The sequence below is a fragment of the Eurosta solidaginis genome, chromosome 2 (assembly GCF_040869045.1).
Source record: "Eurosta solidaginis isolate ZX-2024a chromosome 2, ASM4086904v1, whole genome shotgun sequence".
NCBI lineage: Eukaryota > Metazoa > Arthropoda > Insecta > Diptera > Tephritidae > Eurosta > Eurosta solidaginis.
This window is the reverse complement of record NC_090320.1, coordinates 220,806,046-220,819,253: the sequence shown is the minus strand read 5'-3', so window position 1 is coordinate 220,819,253 and position 13,208 is coordinate 220,806,046. Positions and strand designations below refer to the sequence as shown.

General features: G+C 33.9%; 1 protein-coding gene across 2 annotated transcripts in view; it reads right to left on the bottom strand.

The window, feature by feature from the left end:
* Nucleotides 1–13,208, bottom strand: part of CadN (Cadherin-N) — an 855,435-nt gene that overhangs the window by 505,869 nt on the left and 336,358 nt on the right. The window contains exon 1 of one of the 2 annotated variants that reach the window (XM_067767103.1): nucleotides 1,313–1,372. The exons of the other annotated variant lie outside the window; for it this stretch is intronic. Within the exon in view, the coding sequence (XP_067623204.1) occupies nucleotides 1,313–1,350 (38 nt within the window). The 5' untranslated portion in view covers nucleotides 1,351–1,372. Of the gene's footprint in view, nucleotides 1–1,312; nucleotides 1,373–13,208 lie in introns of those variants that run through there. 2 annotated transcript variants of the gene reach the window in all.

Genomic DNA, 13,208 nt, shown 5'->3' with positions numbered 1-13,208 from the left:
TCGTGTCTGATAAGCAGCCACGCAGACAACCTCCTTCATTTAAGGAGTAGAGGGCATATTCGATTGTCAATGCAGTCCGACCAGATTACACCATCCCGTTTATAACTCACTAACGATCAAAGCCATTAATAAAAAGGCCGAAATAGAGATGCAAGTTTTGCCCAGAGCTAAATTTTTTATCTGCTTTCTGACTTCTGAATTTCTGGAATTAAGATCAACCTAAATTAATTATTATTTATCATGAGTTGAGGATTGTTATGTTGAAGGGTAACTGAAGCCGGATTTATATAGATGTTGTGGTCGCCACAACGTATGGTAAGTAAGTAATTTAATTCCACGCGTTCCATTAGACAGTAATCCAGATACCTGTAAAAATTTATCAAGAAAATGCAACAACAATGTAATTCATAAAGACCAATTTGTTGCTGCATCTGTGTGTAAAACTTTTATTGGTATATGGATCACTGTCCATTGAAATCACGGTATAAAAACGTCAAACGAAGCAACGCGGCCAAACTCGTATGTAAATCCGCCTTGAGGGAATCGGGATTAGTGCAATTTACATTTAATAATTTTATAGACAAACGCGGAATTAACAATGGCTGAAATTTTGAAATAAGAAACAGTGAATGCAATTTAAGTTATAAAAAAGAATCAAAGAAATCTTTTATATAAGTATTTTAAAATCAATTTAAAATAAATAATTATTTTAAATAGATATTGCATAAATTTTATCAGTATACGAAAATACATAATAAAAACAAACAATAGGTATAAACATATATATTTATATGGAAATTTCTAAACGTTCAATTTTTTAATATAGGAATACGCTATTGCGCTAAAAATAACCATTATGGGGATTCGCTTTGTCTTGCAAACGGTGCACCCATTGCACACGATACATGTAATGCATACAATGCATATATTGCACGGATTGCAAGGTCATAATAACAAAATATACGTACAAATTTTTTCCAATCCGTGCAATATATGATATGCACAAACCTTTGCTAATTTTCGTTCAACAAATTGTAGTAAATGAAAATGCAACCCTGCTTCAACGGGTTTTCTCTCAATACTTGCATTTTGCTCACGAATAAATTAAACAATTGTTTTTTATAGTTGTTCTTGCTATTGTGTTATTTTCTATGCCAATATTTTGGCGCTTGCTACTGATGTATGCTATAACTTCACAATTAGGTGCACTCGTAGTCTTGCAACTTGTATGACATAGCGAATCCTCCTAATATTTCTTAACTAATTAGTATATTCAAAAATTGTTTTTGTTTTCAAAGTTTCTAAAACAGACCTGGCTTTGATCGAGACGACTTTCCCACCAACTGGCATATTTTCCTTAACATAAATCGGTCCATATACCGTATTATCCCATACGGGTGGATTATTGGCGCGATCGACAACATCGATTTGCACCTCGACGGTACGTGACAACGGTGGATAGCCTTTATCCTGGGCCATTGCCTCTAATTTATATGTTTCACGCTGTATGTCGAGGCGCATTTGTGAGCATATTTTAACATTTACAGTTATTCATATATGCAATTTTTTTGTTTGTTTAGTATTTCGCATTTTTGGGCGTTGCAAGCGACGTTATATGGTTTTTTTTTTAATCGTTCATTCAAAAATGTGTTGCATTCATTATGTTCGTTTATATATATTATATATATATATTTCATTATTATTTTTTTTTTTTTGTAATGAAGCATCGCAAAAATGTTGTTGTTTTGGTACACCGATTTGGTGTTATGAAAATATAAAAATAGAAGGCAAAAAACAAAAGTTTTATATAATCGCTATTGAAAAGGCTATATAATTCATTAGTTTGGTAAGTATTTTTAAAAATTTCTAAAACTTAACCAAAAATTATATCAAAAGCACCAACAACCAAAATAAAAATTGTCCACAATAATTTTTTAATTATTGCAATTAAATAAAAATCTGAACAACAGTGGGTTCACGTTATGTCATGATTTTGTTCACATATTTTTCTATATCTGTATATATACAGTGAGTTAACTAGCGAAAAATTTTAAATAAGAAAGAAAATTAAAACAAAAATTGCAGCTTTCTTAACATAAAACACGCAAAAAATTACAAAATATCTTGTGTACAGCAAAAAAAATGTTTTTATTGAAGATAATTTTGTTTTATAATATTTTCTAAGGCAGTGCAAATTGTTTTCTTTGTTTTTTGTATTAATGTCTCGATCCCAGCCAATATACTATATGTATATGTGAAAATATATATTTAAACATACTGTTAGTTTATAAAAATACAATGTTTTAGTAAATTTAGTTTACAAAAAGCGAAATAATAAGTATTTGAGAGGCGAAGCAAATGATCTGCGTTTGAGATCTTTTAATGAATGATATAATTCAGTGGTGCACAATGCCGACAGAGCTTCGGATACAAACGCAACTTTTTTAACACACTTATATTAAATTCTACTGTATGTATGATTGCTTGTAACTCTTTAAGCTAGGCGCGCAAAGGAGAGTTAGACCCAAATAGAGGCAATTATTGAAGTGGCTAATTAACTCGTTACAAAACGAGGTGTGCTCCATAGCGAAGACACGAACCTCTGTGCTACGGTGCTGTCAACATTAAAAATCCTAGAGGATTGTAGATACTAAAACGGCACTATTTTTGCTTGTTCTTTATGTTTTTGTAAACTATATAGTAGCCGTGTTTTTTTCACACGTAAACGTCTATACGCTTAAACTTTATATGGACTGCTAAGCGACAAACTTTAAATACACCTATGAAATTGTTGCGCATAAAATTTGTCCTACTAAATTTCAATACGCATTATACTCAGATGTAACTGAAATATGTGTCTTTGTTTCACCCTCTACACTAATTTTATGTATTCTATGCGTGTCCACAATTCATCGCAACTGATTTAGCTATATGTTATATCCTATGGCCATCAGAGGGTTGTGTCTCCGCTTTTCGGTACACCCTGTGGCTGTAGCTAGTTATTTAACCACTGCCGCTAGATGGGTCTCCTAAGTATTATCTAAGCGAGGATAGGCGTTTTTTTTTTCACGAGCAAACGTAAACGTATACGCGTGTATAAAAAACACGACTATTATTTGGAGTAGTACTGCTTGCTTTATTGAATCTCTGCCTGTGAGCACACATGACACGTAGGAGAACGCCGAATAATTTTCCTACGGTCTACGAAGCTCACGAGTGCACCACTGATCTATTTGAAGGCTTATTTTCTTATTTCCACATGATTTTAAAAATTGCGCAGTTAATTATAATAACTACTTTCTACTTGAAAATTTTGAAAAAAATTATTATCTAAGAAATGTTGTTAGTATATAGTAATAGAGAAGAAACACGCTAATGTTGAATAGGAACAACACACACGCGTGCTTCTTGAACTGGATCATGGGTTGGAATAATTCTTTTGTTTTATAAATCAACGGATACACTTCGTTAAGTAGAGCCCTAGACTCTTTTCTTCTAATGATTTTGGGGAAGTCATAGTCTTAAAGTTTTTTTTCGGAGATAGTAATGCTGTTATTTGACTGAACTAAAAGTGCCTCCGTGGTGCGATGGTAGCGTGCTCCGCGTACCCTACCAAAGATCCTGGGTTCACGCCCCGGACAAAGCAATATCAAAATTTTAAAAACAAATTTTTTCAATTGGAAGAAAATTTTTCTAAGCGGAGTCGCCCCTCGTCTGGATTTGGCTAGCACTCAGAGTGTATTTCTCCCATGAAAAGGTTCTCAGTAAAAACTCATCTGCCTTGCAGATGCCATTCGAAGTCGGCATAAAACAAGTAGGCCCCGTCCCGCCAATTCGTAGGAAAAACTAAAAGGATCACAACGCAAATTGAAGAAAAGCTCAGCCTAAAATCTCTTCGGAGTTTATCGCGCCTTATACTAAAATCTTCTTTTATAAATGTGCCTCCTAAACCCTCGACAGGCGAGTCTGCTCGCCGTCATATCGTACTCGTAGTTTTCATAAAGTGACTATGATGATACGCTTGCGGATCCACAAACGATGAGCCAAACGATGGTCAAAGTACGAGTTGTCAAAACGCAGATCGATAAAGACTAATATTTTTTAAATAATCTTTATATAAGAGAAGGGAAGAAGTCTGTGCATCCGTACATTTAAAGGGGTTTGGCCCCCCAATACAATAGAAGAAATGGTTTGGGTTAGCTGGAGAATGGCTGGAGTATGTTATATTATCAGGATCGACTCGGGGGATATGTTAAGCATTCCACTACGCTCTTTGGTGGTCGGGCGTTATAAAAAGACGTACCGTGGATGCTCGTCACAAGCTTTCTTCAATGTGTGCAAGCTGGCGACGCGTGTTTCCAACAAACGATTACAGAGGCTATTGCGGTTTCATTTTAATGGAGTTTAACCATTTTTGTAAGTCAAACCCTACAGTTAGCATTCGGTAGGAGGTAGTTGCGATAAATAGAAATAAAAATATTGTTTGGTTCTTTCAAGTGTTTTCTCCATTGTCAAATATCTATCACTCGATACGATTCCACGTTATTGGCATATTTCCGTTTATTATCTGATGCTGTGGGGCGCATGCATCAGATTCCTTGGAGAATATGAGCGTACAGATACATGCCTAACGATCGGAATCTAAGTGTTATCTGCCCAGTCCACAAAAAGGGGGATACTCCAAACTGGAATCAGCATTTGGAATAATGCATATAAGGTCCTTTCAAGCGTAAATTGGTTGATCGGACCAAATCAGTGCGGCTTCAGACCCGGAAAATCTCGGAAAAAAATGCTGAAAGAAGAGTTGACATACGTCTTTTCTTTGCCGATTTTAAAGCCGCCTTCGACAGCACGAAAAGAACTGCCTGTAAGCCGCAATGTCTGAGCTTAGTTTCGGCGCAAAACTTATACGGCTGTGCAAAATTACGATGAACAACAATAACAGCTCAGTCAGACTTGGGAAGGATCTATCTGGGCCGTTCTACATTTAACGAGGTTTCAGGCAGGGCGACCCCCTACCGTGCTTTCTCTATACTGCGGTTTCTGTAACTTAATGCTGGAGAAAATAATAAAATCTGCCGAACTTAACCGCTCTATAATAATATTTTATAAACGCGTGCAAGTAATAGCGTATGCTGACGACATTGATATCATCATCCGGAACAACCGCGACGTATGTTGTGCTTACCTAAAACTGGAAAAAGAAACGTAAAATATGGATGGTATTGAATGAGAACAAAACGAAGTACCTGAAGTTTTGTATTAACAATTTTACAAAGCACATTAGTATCTTAAGTACGTAAACTAAACCTGATGTGTACAAAACACTAACATGCTAACATTTATAAACAACAGCTTTAGGACCACTGACTAAATTTGAGTTTTTTAAACTCAGCTAAAAAAAATAAAATGTGTCCTCGCATTATCTCATAAACAAGCCTTACGTCGATTCCTATGCATGTAGGTCTTGCCCTATATTATGAGCTGTACTTATCGATATGTAATACCTGTTTTTTTGCCATAATTAAACCAAACCCAATGAGGCAACATACAATAAATTTTATTGTTAAATCAACAGTAAAAACCTGGAAAACCTGAAGTAATAGGAGTTCAAGTTTCTAAGTATACATACATATATCTCGAATCAATTTGCCTTGCCATCCTCATAAACAAAATCCTAGTAGTTAACTATAATTAAATAAATAAACCAATAACACCAAACATAAAGCTAAAAAAACAGAAAGAGGATTTCTTGGATATTCTCTGCAATTTTATTAGGCGTGTGCATTTATAGATAAAATATATTGCAGATATAAATAAATAAGTAGTAACTTAAATGTAGGCCATGTTTTAGCAGTAAATCTATAACACTTAAATATGCATATAGAGCTCTTTTATTGATTCAAGCATTCAATGCAATTGGTTTTTAACATTTTTCCATATAAAAAAAATCATATATAATTAAACGCAATAGTTACCTTTTGCCCGGTGAGTACATTGAAATGGGTTTAGCCTTCATAAAAAAATTGTATTGGGTCTACACATAATGCGTCTGACTCGTTAGTTACCTCCACGTCAAATTAATTTTGATTTTCAGTCCGCCAAAGTCATGCAAGTGTGACTAAAACTTAAATATTTCCACTAACACATCAAAACTGACTCTTGATTCAGACTCATCGTATGTAGACCCTATTAGACATATTATTTCCGTATATGAATCCACAAAAAAACATACATAAATGTGCTGCTTCTATATATTTTTTCTTAAATTTTCAAAATTCTAGCTGCCAAGCAATTACGATAATATATATAACTTTTTGCTTGTTATTGTAAGTTACTATATATTATATATCACCAAACCCAACCATATTATATGGGATAATATTAATTTTGTTTATGTGGTTGTGCGTTGTTTGTTTTAGTATAAAAAGTACTTTTCGTCTATTAACCCATTAGCAACCAAATAAAAATATCCCGTGCAATTTGTTTTTTTTTTTATCATTTACAAATAAATTCAAATTAGTATGATCACTTTAAAAAAAACCCAGCTTGTATAATAAAGTGGCTTACTCCGACATTGGGCGTTAGTGGGTTAAAAAATTATGTGCCTATGTTATGTAGTGAAGCGTTAAATTTTATGTATATGTTTTTTAAGCGTTTTTTTTTATTGTATAAATAATTATTTTTTTTTTATTTGAGGAAGTGAGGATAACGCGTAACCAATGCGGTGAAGTTTCTTGTTTTTGGTGGAGCCGGGAATCAACGTTGAGAGCAAGGAAAGAGCGTTAAAATAAATTATTTATTGTTACTTTTGGTTTGTGGTGTAGGCAGCATCAAAATTCAAAAATTCATTGTGAACGTACGTTGGTGTATAGAGCATTGGCATCGTTTAGCAAGTACACAAGCCATACTGCCCAAAAAGGACCTTCTTACACCATATTCACAATTTTTGAAATTCCCCACATATATGCAGGTGAGTTCACTACGCAAACTGGTGTGTTGTCATAACATTCAGCATTAAACGTTTAGCGTTTACACCAACAAAAAAAATCCCTTTATTTTAAGGTATATGCACACAAAAATATGGTTTACGTTCACGTGAAAGCTGCCATTGTTTGCTTGCAAATATAAGTAGATGTATCGGTTAAAATTACATACTTTACAAAAAATTTTAATGTTTATTATATTAATAAATTAGTATCATATACTTTAAAAAAGTTAGTATGTAGAGAAAATGCATATTATTATTTTTATTAAATTTTTTTTTTTTTTTTTTTTGTAAGTATGAAGAGTTCGACAAGCTTTAATTACAATGTTATAATGTTAGAAATGCTGTTAAATATGCATTTATGCAGTTATTAATCGAGTTAATTTTACATGAATTCTAGATACATATACATATGTAGATAAGTAGCTTGTCGACTTTTTTGAAGCGTTTTTTTTTTAGCAAAACAGAAAATACAAACCTTGCCTTCACCGATGTTACAACCGTACCAACAGTGACATTTTCACGTATATGTATTGGACCATAAATGCTCCTATCCCATATTGGTGGCTTATTATTGCGGTCGACAACATCTAATTCAACATCAACATCGGCATAGGATGGTGGTTCACCACGATCCGAGGCACGCACACGCAAACGATAACGGTCACGCTGTTTTTTTTTTTAATTTATTATTGTTGTTGTTTTCATGGGGAGTGTAGTTTTTATTTTTTCGTGTTTTGTTGTTTAACCCGTATTTTTTATTTATACATATATCGTATTTACCGTCACAAATGTGTGCAATGCATTAACAGTGTCGTTTGATTTTATGTTGTAAGTTGTAAGTGCGTAGAAAGATACGAAAAAAAGAATTATTTCCTTTAATACCATCAGAGCGTAAATGTTAAAATGATTTAACAGCAAAGAAGGTGATTCGGTGTGTTGATTAGTTAGCGGTTAACTTTTCGATTAGAGCGTATAAAATGTTGTATTAATGGATTAACAGTAAATGTTGTTAGCATAGTAGTAAACGTACCTATGTATGTTAATATAATATTCGTCGGTTACTTTAAATACTGTTATGTTAACAGTTATTCATGAATATGAATTATGAATGGTTTGTGTCTTTGCGTACGGTCACACTTTTACCGCTAGCTGTGGTGTGTTTCTGTACAAATTTACCACTAATATTGGCAATTGATATGTTTCCTGTTTCCTCTTTGATTTGGATTTCTTCATAATGAGAAAACGGATAGGTGAAGTCAATATTACCAAATGGAGTCGTATTTGACAATACACTCGGTCATAACTTAATGTTGCTTCTTGATTTATTTTGCACCATTGATTTTTTGAGTATCATAACAAAAAAACAACATTCATGCTATTCTGAAATCGTGCCTTTACCCCTAATGACAGTGTTCTACGATTAATCACTTTTCTCTACATGGAGGTATTGTTGATCCCCTCTAGTCCCTTTTGAGATTTGATATGAGTTGGGATTAGTCAGTTTGAAACTTATAGCGCATATTTTAAGAAACAATAAAAAAATGGCAACGAAATCGTTAAAATAGAAAATGAGTAAATGTGTTTGAATGATTTAAGAAAAATGCGGAGCCAACGAACCTAAAATAATACGACCATGATTGCCATTATCGTACTATTTGATTTATATTTCTACTATAATAACATTACGAGAAAAATTTAAATTGTGTTAGAGTTTGAAAAATGATTAAGTCCTGTGCGGGTAGGAAGAAGACTTTTCCGACAGTATCCATAGACGAAAAAAAACAGGGCGTGTCCGATAGTGGCCGTAGAGAGGTTACGGGGGGGGGGGGGGGGGGGGGGGGGGTCTTTACGACAGTACCAGTATCAACTGCGGTTATCCGGTGGCAAAATCCTGAGTCAGATAAATAATTTTGCATGTAAATGCAACAACAACGATTTGAGCCAGATAAATCCAGATAGAAGTCTGGTTCAATTTGTGAGCCAGATAATTTGTTAATTACTTCTTTTTAGTTTGGCAACGCGGCCTTTAATAAACCTACTTTTTCAAAAATAGATGTCGCTGCTTAGCCTTTCGCCGTATGAGTTAAATGAAAAACAGCGGCGACATCTGCCTATCACATTTCACGTGTGCGAAAATTTCGCGACATCTGCTTTTCAAGTCTCTCAATGATCCAGAGAATTCCCGTGAGAAGTGAGCGTGAGCCGGAGCTGTAAAACTCACTGAAAGACAACAAATATAAAGGGAACCCCTTTGACACTACCCTTGGGGAACAACGATGGCCCTTCCGACACTACCTTTAGGGGTACGAATAGGATGCGTTGAACAGAACCCGTAAGGATATATACGAGAGTATAAAAATGGCGGCCACGGTGGTGTGATGGTAGCGTGCTCCGCCTACCACACCGGATGCCCTAGGTTCAAACACCGCGCAAAGTAACATCACAAAATTTTAGAAATAAGGTTTTTCAATTAGAAGAAAATTTTTCTAAGCGGGGTCGCCCCTCGGCAGTGTTAGGCAAGCGCTCCGGGTGTATTTCTGCCATGAAAAGCTCTCAGTGAAAACTCATCGGCCTTGCAGATGCCGTTCGCAGTCGGCATAAAATCATGTAGGTCCCGTCCGGCCAATTTTTCGGGAAAATCAAGAGGAGCACGACGCAAATTGGAAGAGAAGCTTGGCCTTAGATCTCTTCGGAGGTTATCGCGCCTTACATTTATTTATTTTTTTTTATAAAAATGATCTGTCTGACAGTATTTGTAAGGGCGCAAAGAGGACGTGTCGAATAATACCCTTTGGGGTACAAAGATCAACATATCAACAATACCCGTGAAGGTATAAAGAGACCGTACCCGCAGGAGCTAGGGGCTAAATAGAAACACTACTCATTTAGGCATAAACAGGTACACTCAGAGAAAAGCGAACGAAACACGTTCAAAATTAAGAACATTCGTTGACAAAAGTCTGGTAAGTACGTTTTTTCTTAACTCGTGACCGATCGGCTTGTTTTAGGAACAGTTTTTCCAAGCACACCGTTCGTATTTTATGACCACTTTGGTATTGATGTGTGAACCTTCTGTGCTCATTTCAAGCACTACTTGGGCTTGGTTTACGATTTTTCGTTCTCACGCTTCGAGAACGTTTTGTGGTCGATTTAACAGTTTTCGGTTTCAATTCAAGAACGGTTTGGGCTTGATCATTGGTGGGAGGAAGGCAATTTTTTAATTATTACCCATTTATTTATTTTTTAATTTTTATTAATAAATAATTTTTTTGTTATTAATAAAACATATAATAACAAAAAAAACTATTACTAAAAGCCAAAAGGTTTGAAAAAAACGCATCATATACATTTTTCCACATATTTCTCTTATCGAGAAATTTTTCTTACTTGATGATGCAATCTGAATATATATTTAAAACATTTCATAACAAGTTTTAGAATTACCTGAATGGAACTGAACGAAAAAAGAGAGTTAAAAAAATAGAATATAAAGAAAATTGTTTTTAAAAAAACTTCTTAGTTTGACGACGATCGAACTCGCCGCACACGATCGCAACCGTAACGTCATAGCCGCTGGGCCACTACAACTGCTTGATATCTTGTGCCAAATGTTGTATTTAACATTGTAGTGCACACGAATTGTACCGTTTCTTTTTTCTTGAACTGAATTTATGAACATTGTGCTTAATTTAAGAACATCGTTCTCATTAATAGAACATCTGTTCATATTTTAAGACCAACCGTTCTCTATTCAAGAACATGGTTGTCAGTTCAAGCACAAGGTTTTTGTTTTGAGAACAGGTCGTTCGTTTTTCAAGAACAAAATAGTAAGAACAAGAAAAGCTTGAAATGTGTCCGGCGGTGCTGGATTTTAGAACGGCGTTTTTCTCTGAGTGTACAGCTAGTCTCTCCACAGAACATGTTCAAGGGAAAAAAGACAACTCCAACCTATATAAACTCTCCAAAGTGACACGGCGCATCTAAAAAAATGTCTTCCAATTTCCTCTTACAATAAAATTTAGTAAGTGACATATCATTGATATATGAAAGTAGGCCTGGTCTTTAGCCTATCGCGTCCATTTTTCCTAGAAATATTTCGTGCTATAAAGAAATATATGTACCCAATTTTATAACTATGTGTTAATTTTTCTTCGAGTCATGGCTCCCGAAACATTACTTAGTCGAAAAATGAGCAGTGCCACGCCCATTTAATAAAATTTTAATATTTTCTAATTTTTTGTTATAATTCCATTTAGAAAGTAAAATACTATTAATGTTAAACTCTTTTTCGCAAAGGTATATCTTATTTTATTCCTCTACGACCCTTTTAAAGGTATTTTATATAAATGTGGGTGGTCCTTAACCGATCTGGTCTATTTTTCTAGAAATATTTCCTGATATAAGGAAAATACATGTACTCAATTTTATCATGATCCGGTATTTTTTTTTTTTTTTTTTTAGATATGGCTCCCGAAATATAGAAAATTGCTTAGTCATAAAAGGGGGCGGTGCCACGCCCATTTTCAAAAAATTTATTTTTTCCCTATTTCTTTCCACTTGGAAAATAAAACACCATTTATATAAAGCTCTTTTTTGCAAAGATATAGCTTATTTTATTCGTACACGCCCCTCTAAAAATCTTTTATATAAAAGTGGGCGTGGTCCTTAACCGATTTATTTAATTTTTCTTCGAAAGGATCTCTTATAGTAAAGGCAAGCTTTCTGCTAAGTTTTGTTATGATAGGTTTAACGGTTCTTAATTTATGATTAAACCTATTTGTGATATGGATTTTATTACAAGTAGCGGCGCCACGCCCTTTTTAAAAAATGTTTACAAATTTTTATCAAGAGTCTCAATATCAGTCCACTCAGCAATTTTCAACAATCTAGGTGTATTATTTACGAAATAATCAGGTTTTTTGTGTTTTCCAAAATCATATATACATAAAACGTGGGCGTGCTTATCATCCGCTTTCACTCATTTTCAATACGGATCTATTCTGTGTTTGCTCAAGTTATCTTGTTAACGGACGGACAGACGTATGTACGGACATGGCTTATAAATTTTTTTTCGATATTAATGATCTTGATATATGGAAGTCTATATCTATATCGACTCCTTTATATCTGTACAACCAACCGTTATATTCGCAAAGTTATTATACTCTGTATCCAATGCACGCTGTGTATAAAAAGTGCCGCTTCTTACTATCTTGATATTCCTAACTGGAATATGAAGGTCGCCAAATGTTTGTTGCTGTACTACTGACTTCACCTGTCTGGCTTTATTCCATCATGCATTTTCTCTTTTTTCTTTCAGTATCAGTCCGTTTCATAATTTCATCGACTGTCTTGCGAAAAATAATAAATATTTTTGTTATTACAAAGATCCACCAAATTTACTAAATTTTGAAATTTTAATAAGGGTTGAACTGTAATTATGGGACATAAAGTCAAAAATTCAGAAGAATCCATTTATTTATATTATTTTCCAATTCAAATGTATAAGCCTGTATGTTGTTACTCGATTGTTTCCACAATTAATTTAAAAAATTTACCGTCATATAAACAGTTTTGCAATTGATCGATAGGCGTTTATACAAAATATGTCGACGATAGATATCTTTTTGTCAACAAATTAACTGTACGTTTATATGTTATATATGTATAAACGTTTAACGGCTTACACAATTTTAAATTAGCAATATATTTTTTAAAGAAACTTATAAAAATTAATATCAAAAAATAAAATAATTTATAAAAACTTTAAAAAATAAAATGTTTAAAATCAAGCTGTAAAATAAAAATTTCCCTATCATATTCAAGGCTAAAGCTAATAGTTTATTAGGAACGACGAAATATATACGTGAGGTTCGATAAATTTTTGCCAATTTTTGATTCGAAGGTTTTCTTATCAATAGCGATAAATATACAGTTAGTCAACTTAGCGGGAATTAATGCAAGAAGCCCAAGCAGTCAGCAATACAATACTTCATAGATGATTTGATAATTAGTAAAACGGTAATTGGAAGTATCTAGCTAAAAAAAATATACGTTTTTTTTTAAATAAAAAGAAAAAACGTGATTGTTTGCTTCAACGAATTCACTGGAGAAAGGGCTTTAAAATGTTCTATAATAAAAATAAAATACAAACATTTTAAGCACTTCCTCTATATAAAAATGTCTCCTTATATAAAGACATATTCTTGCTAAACTT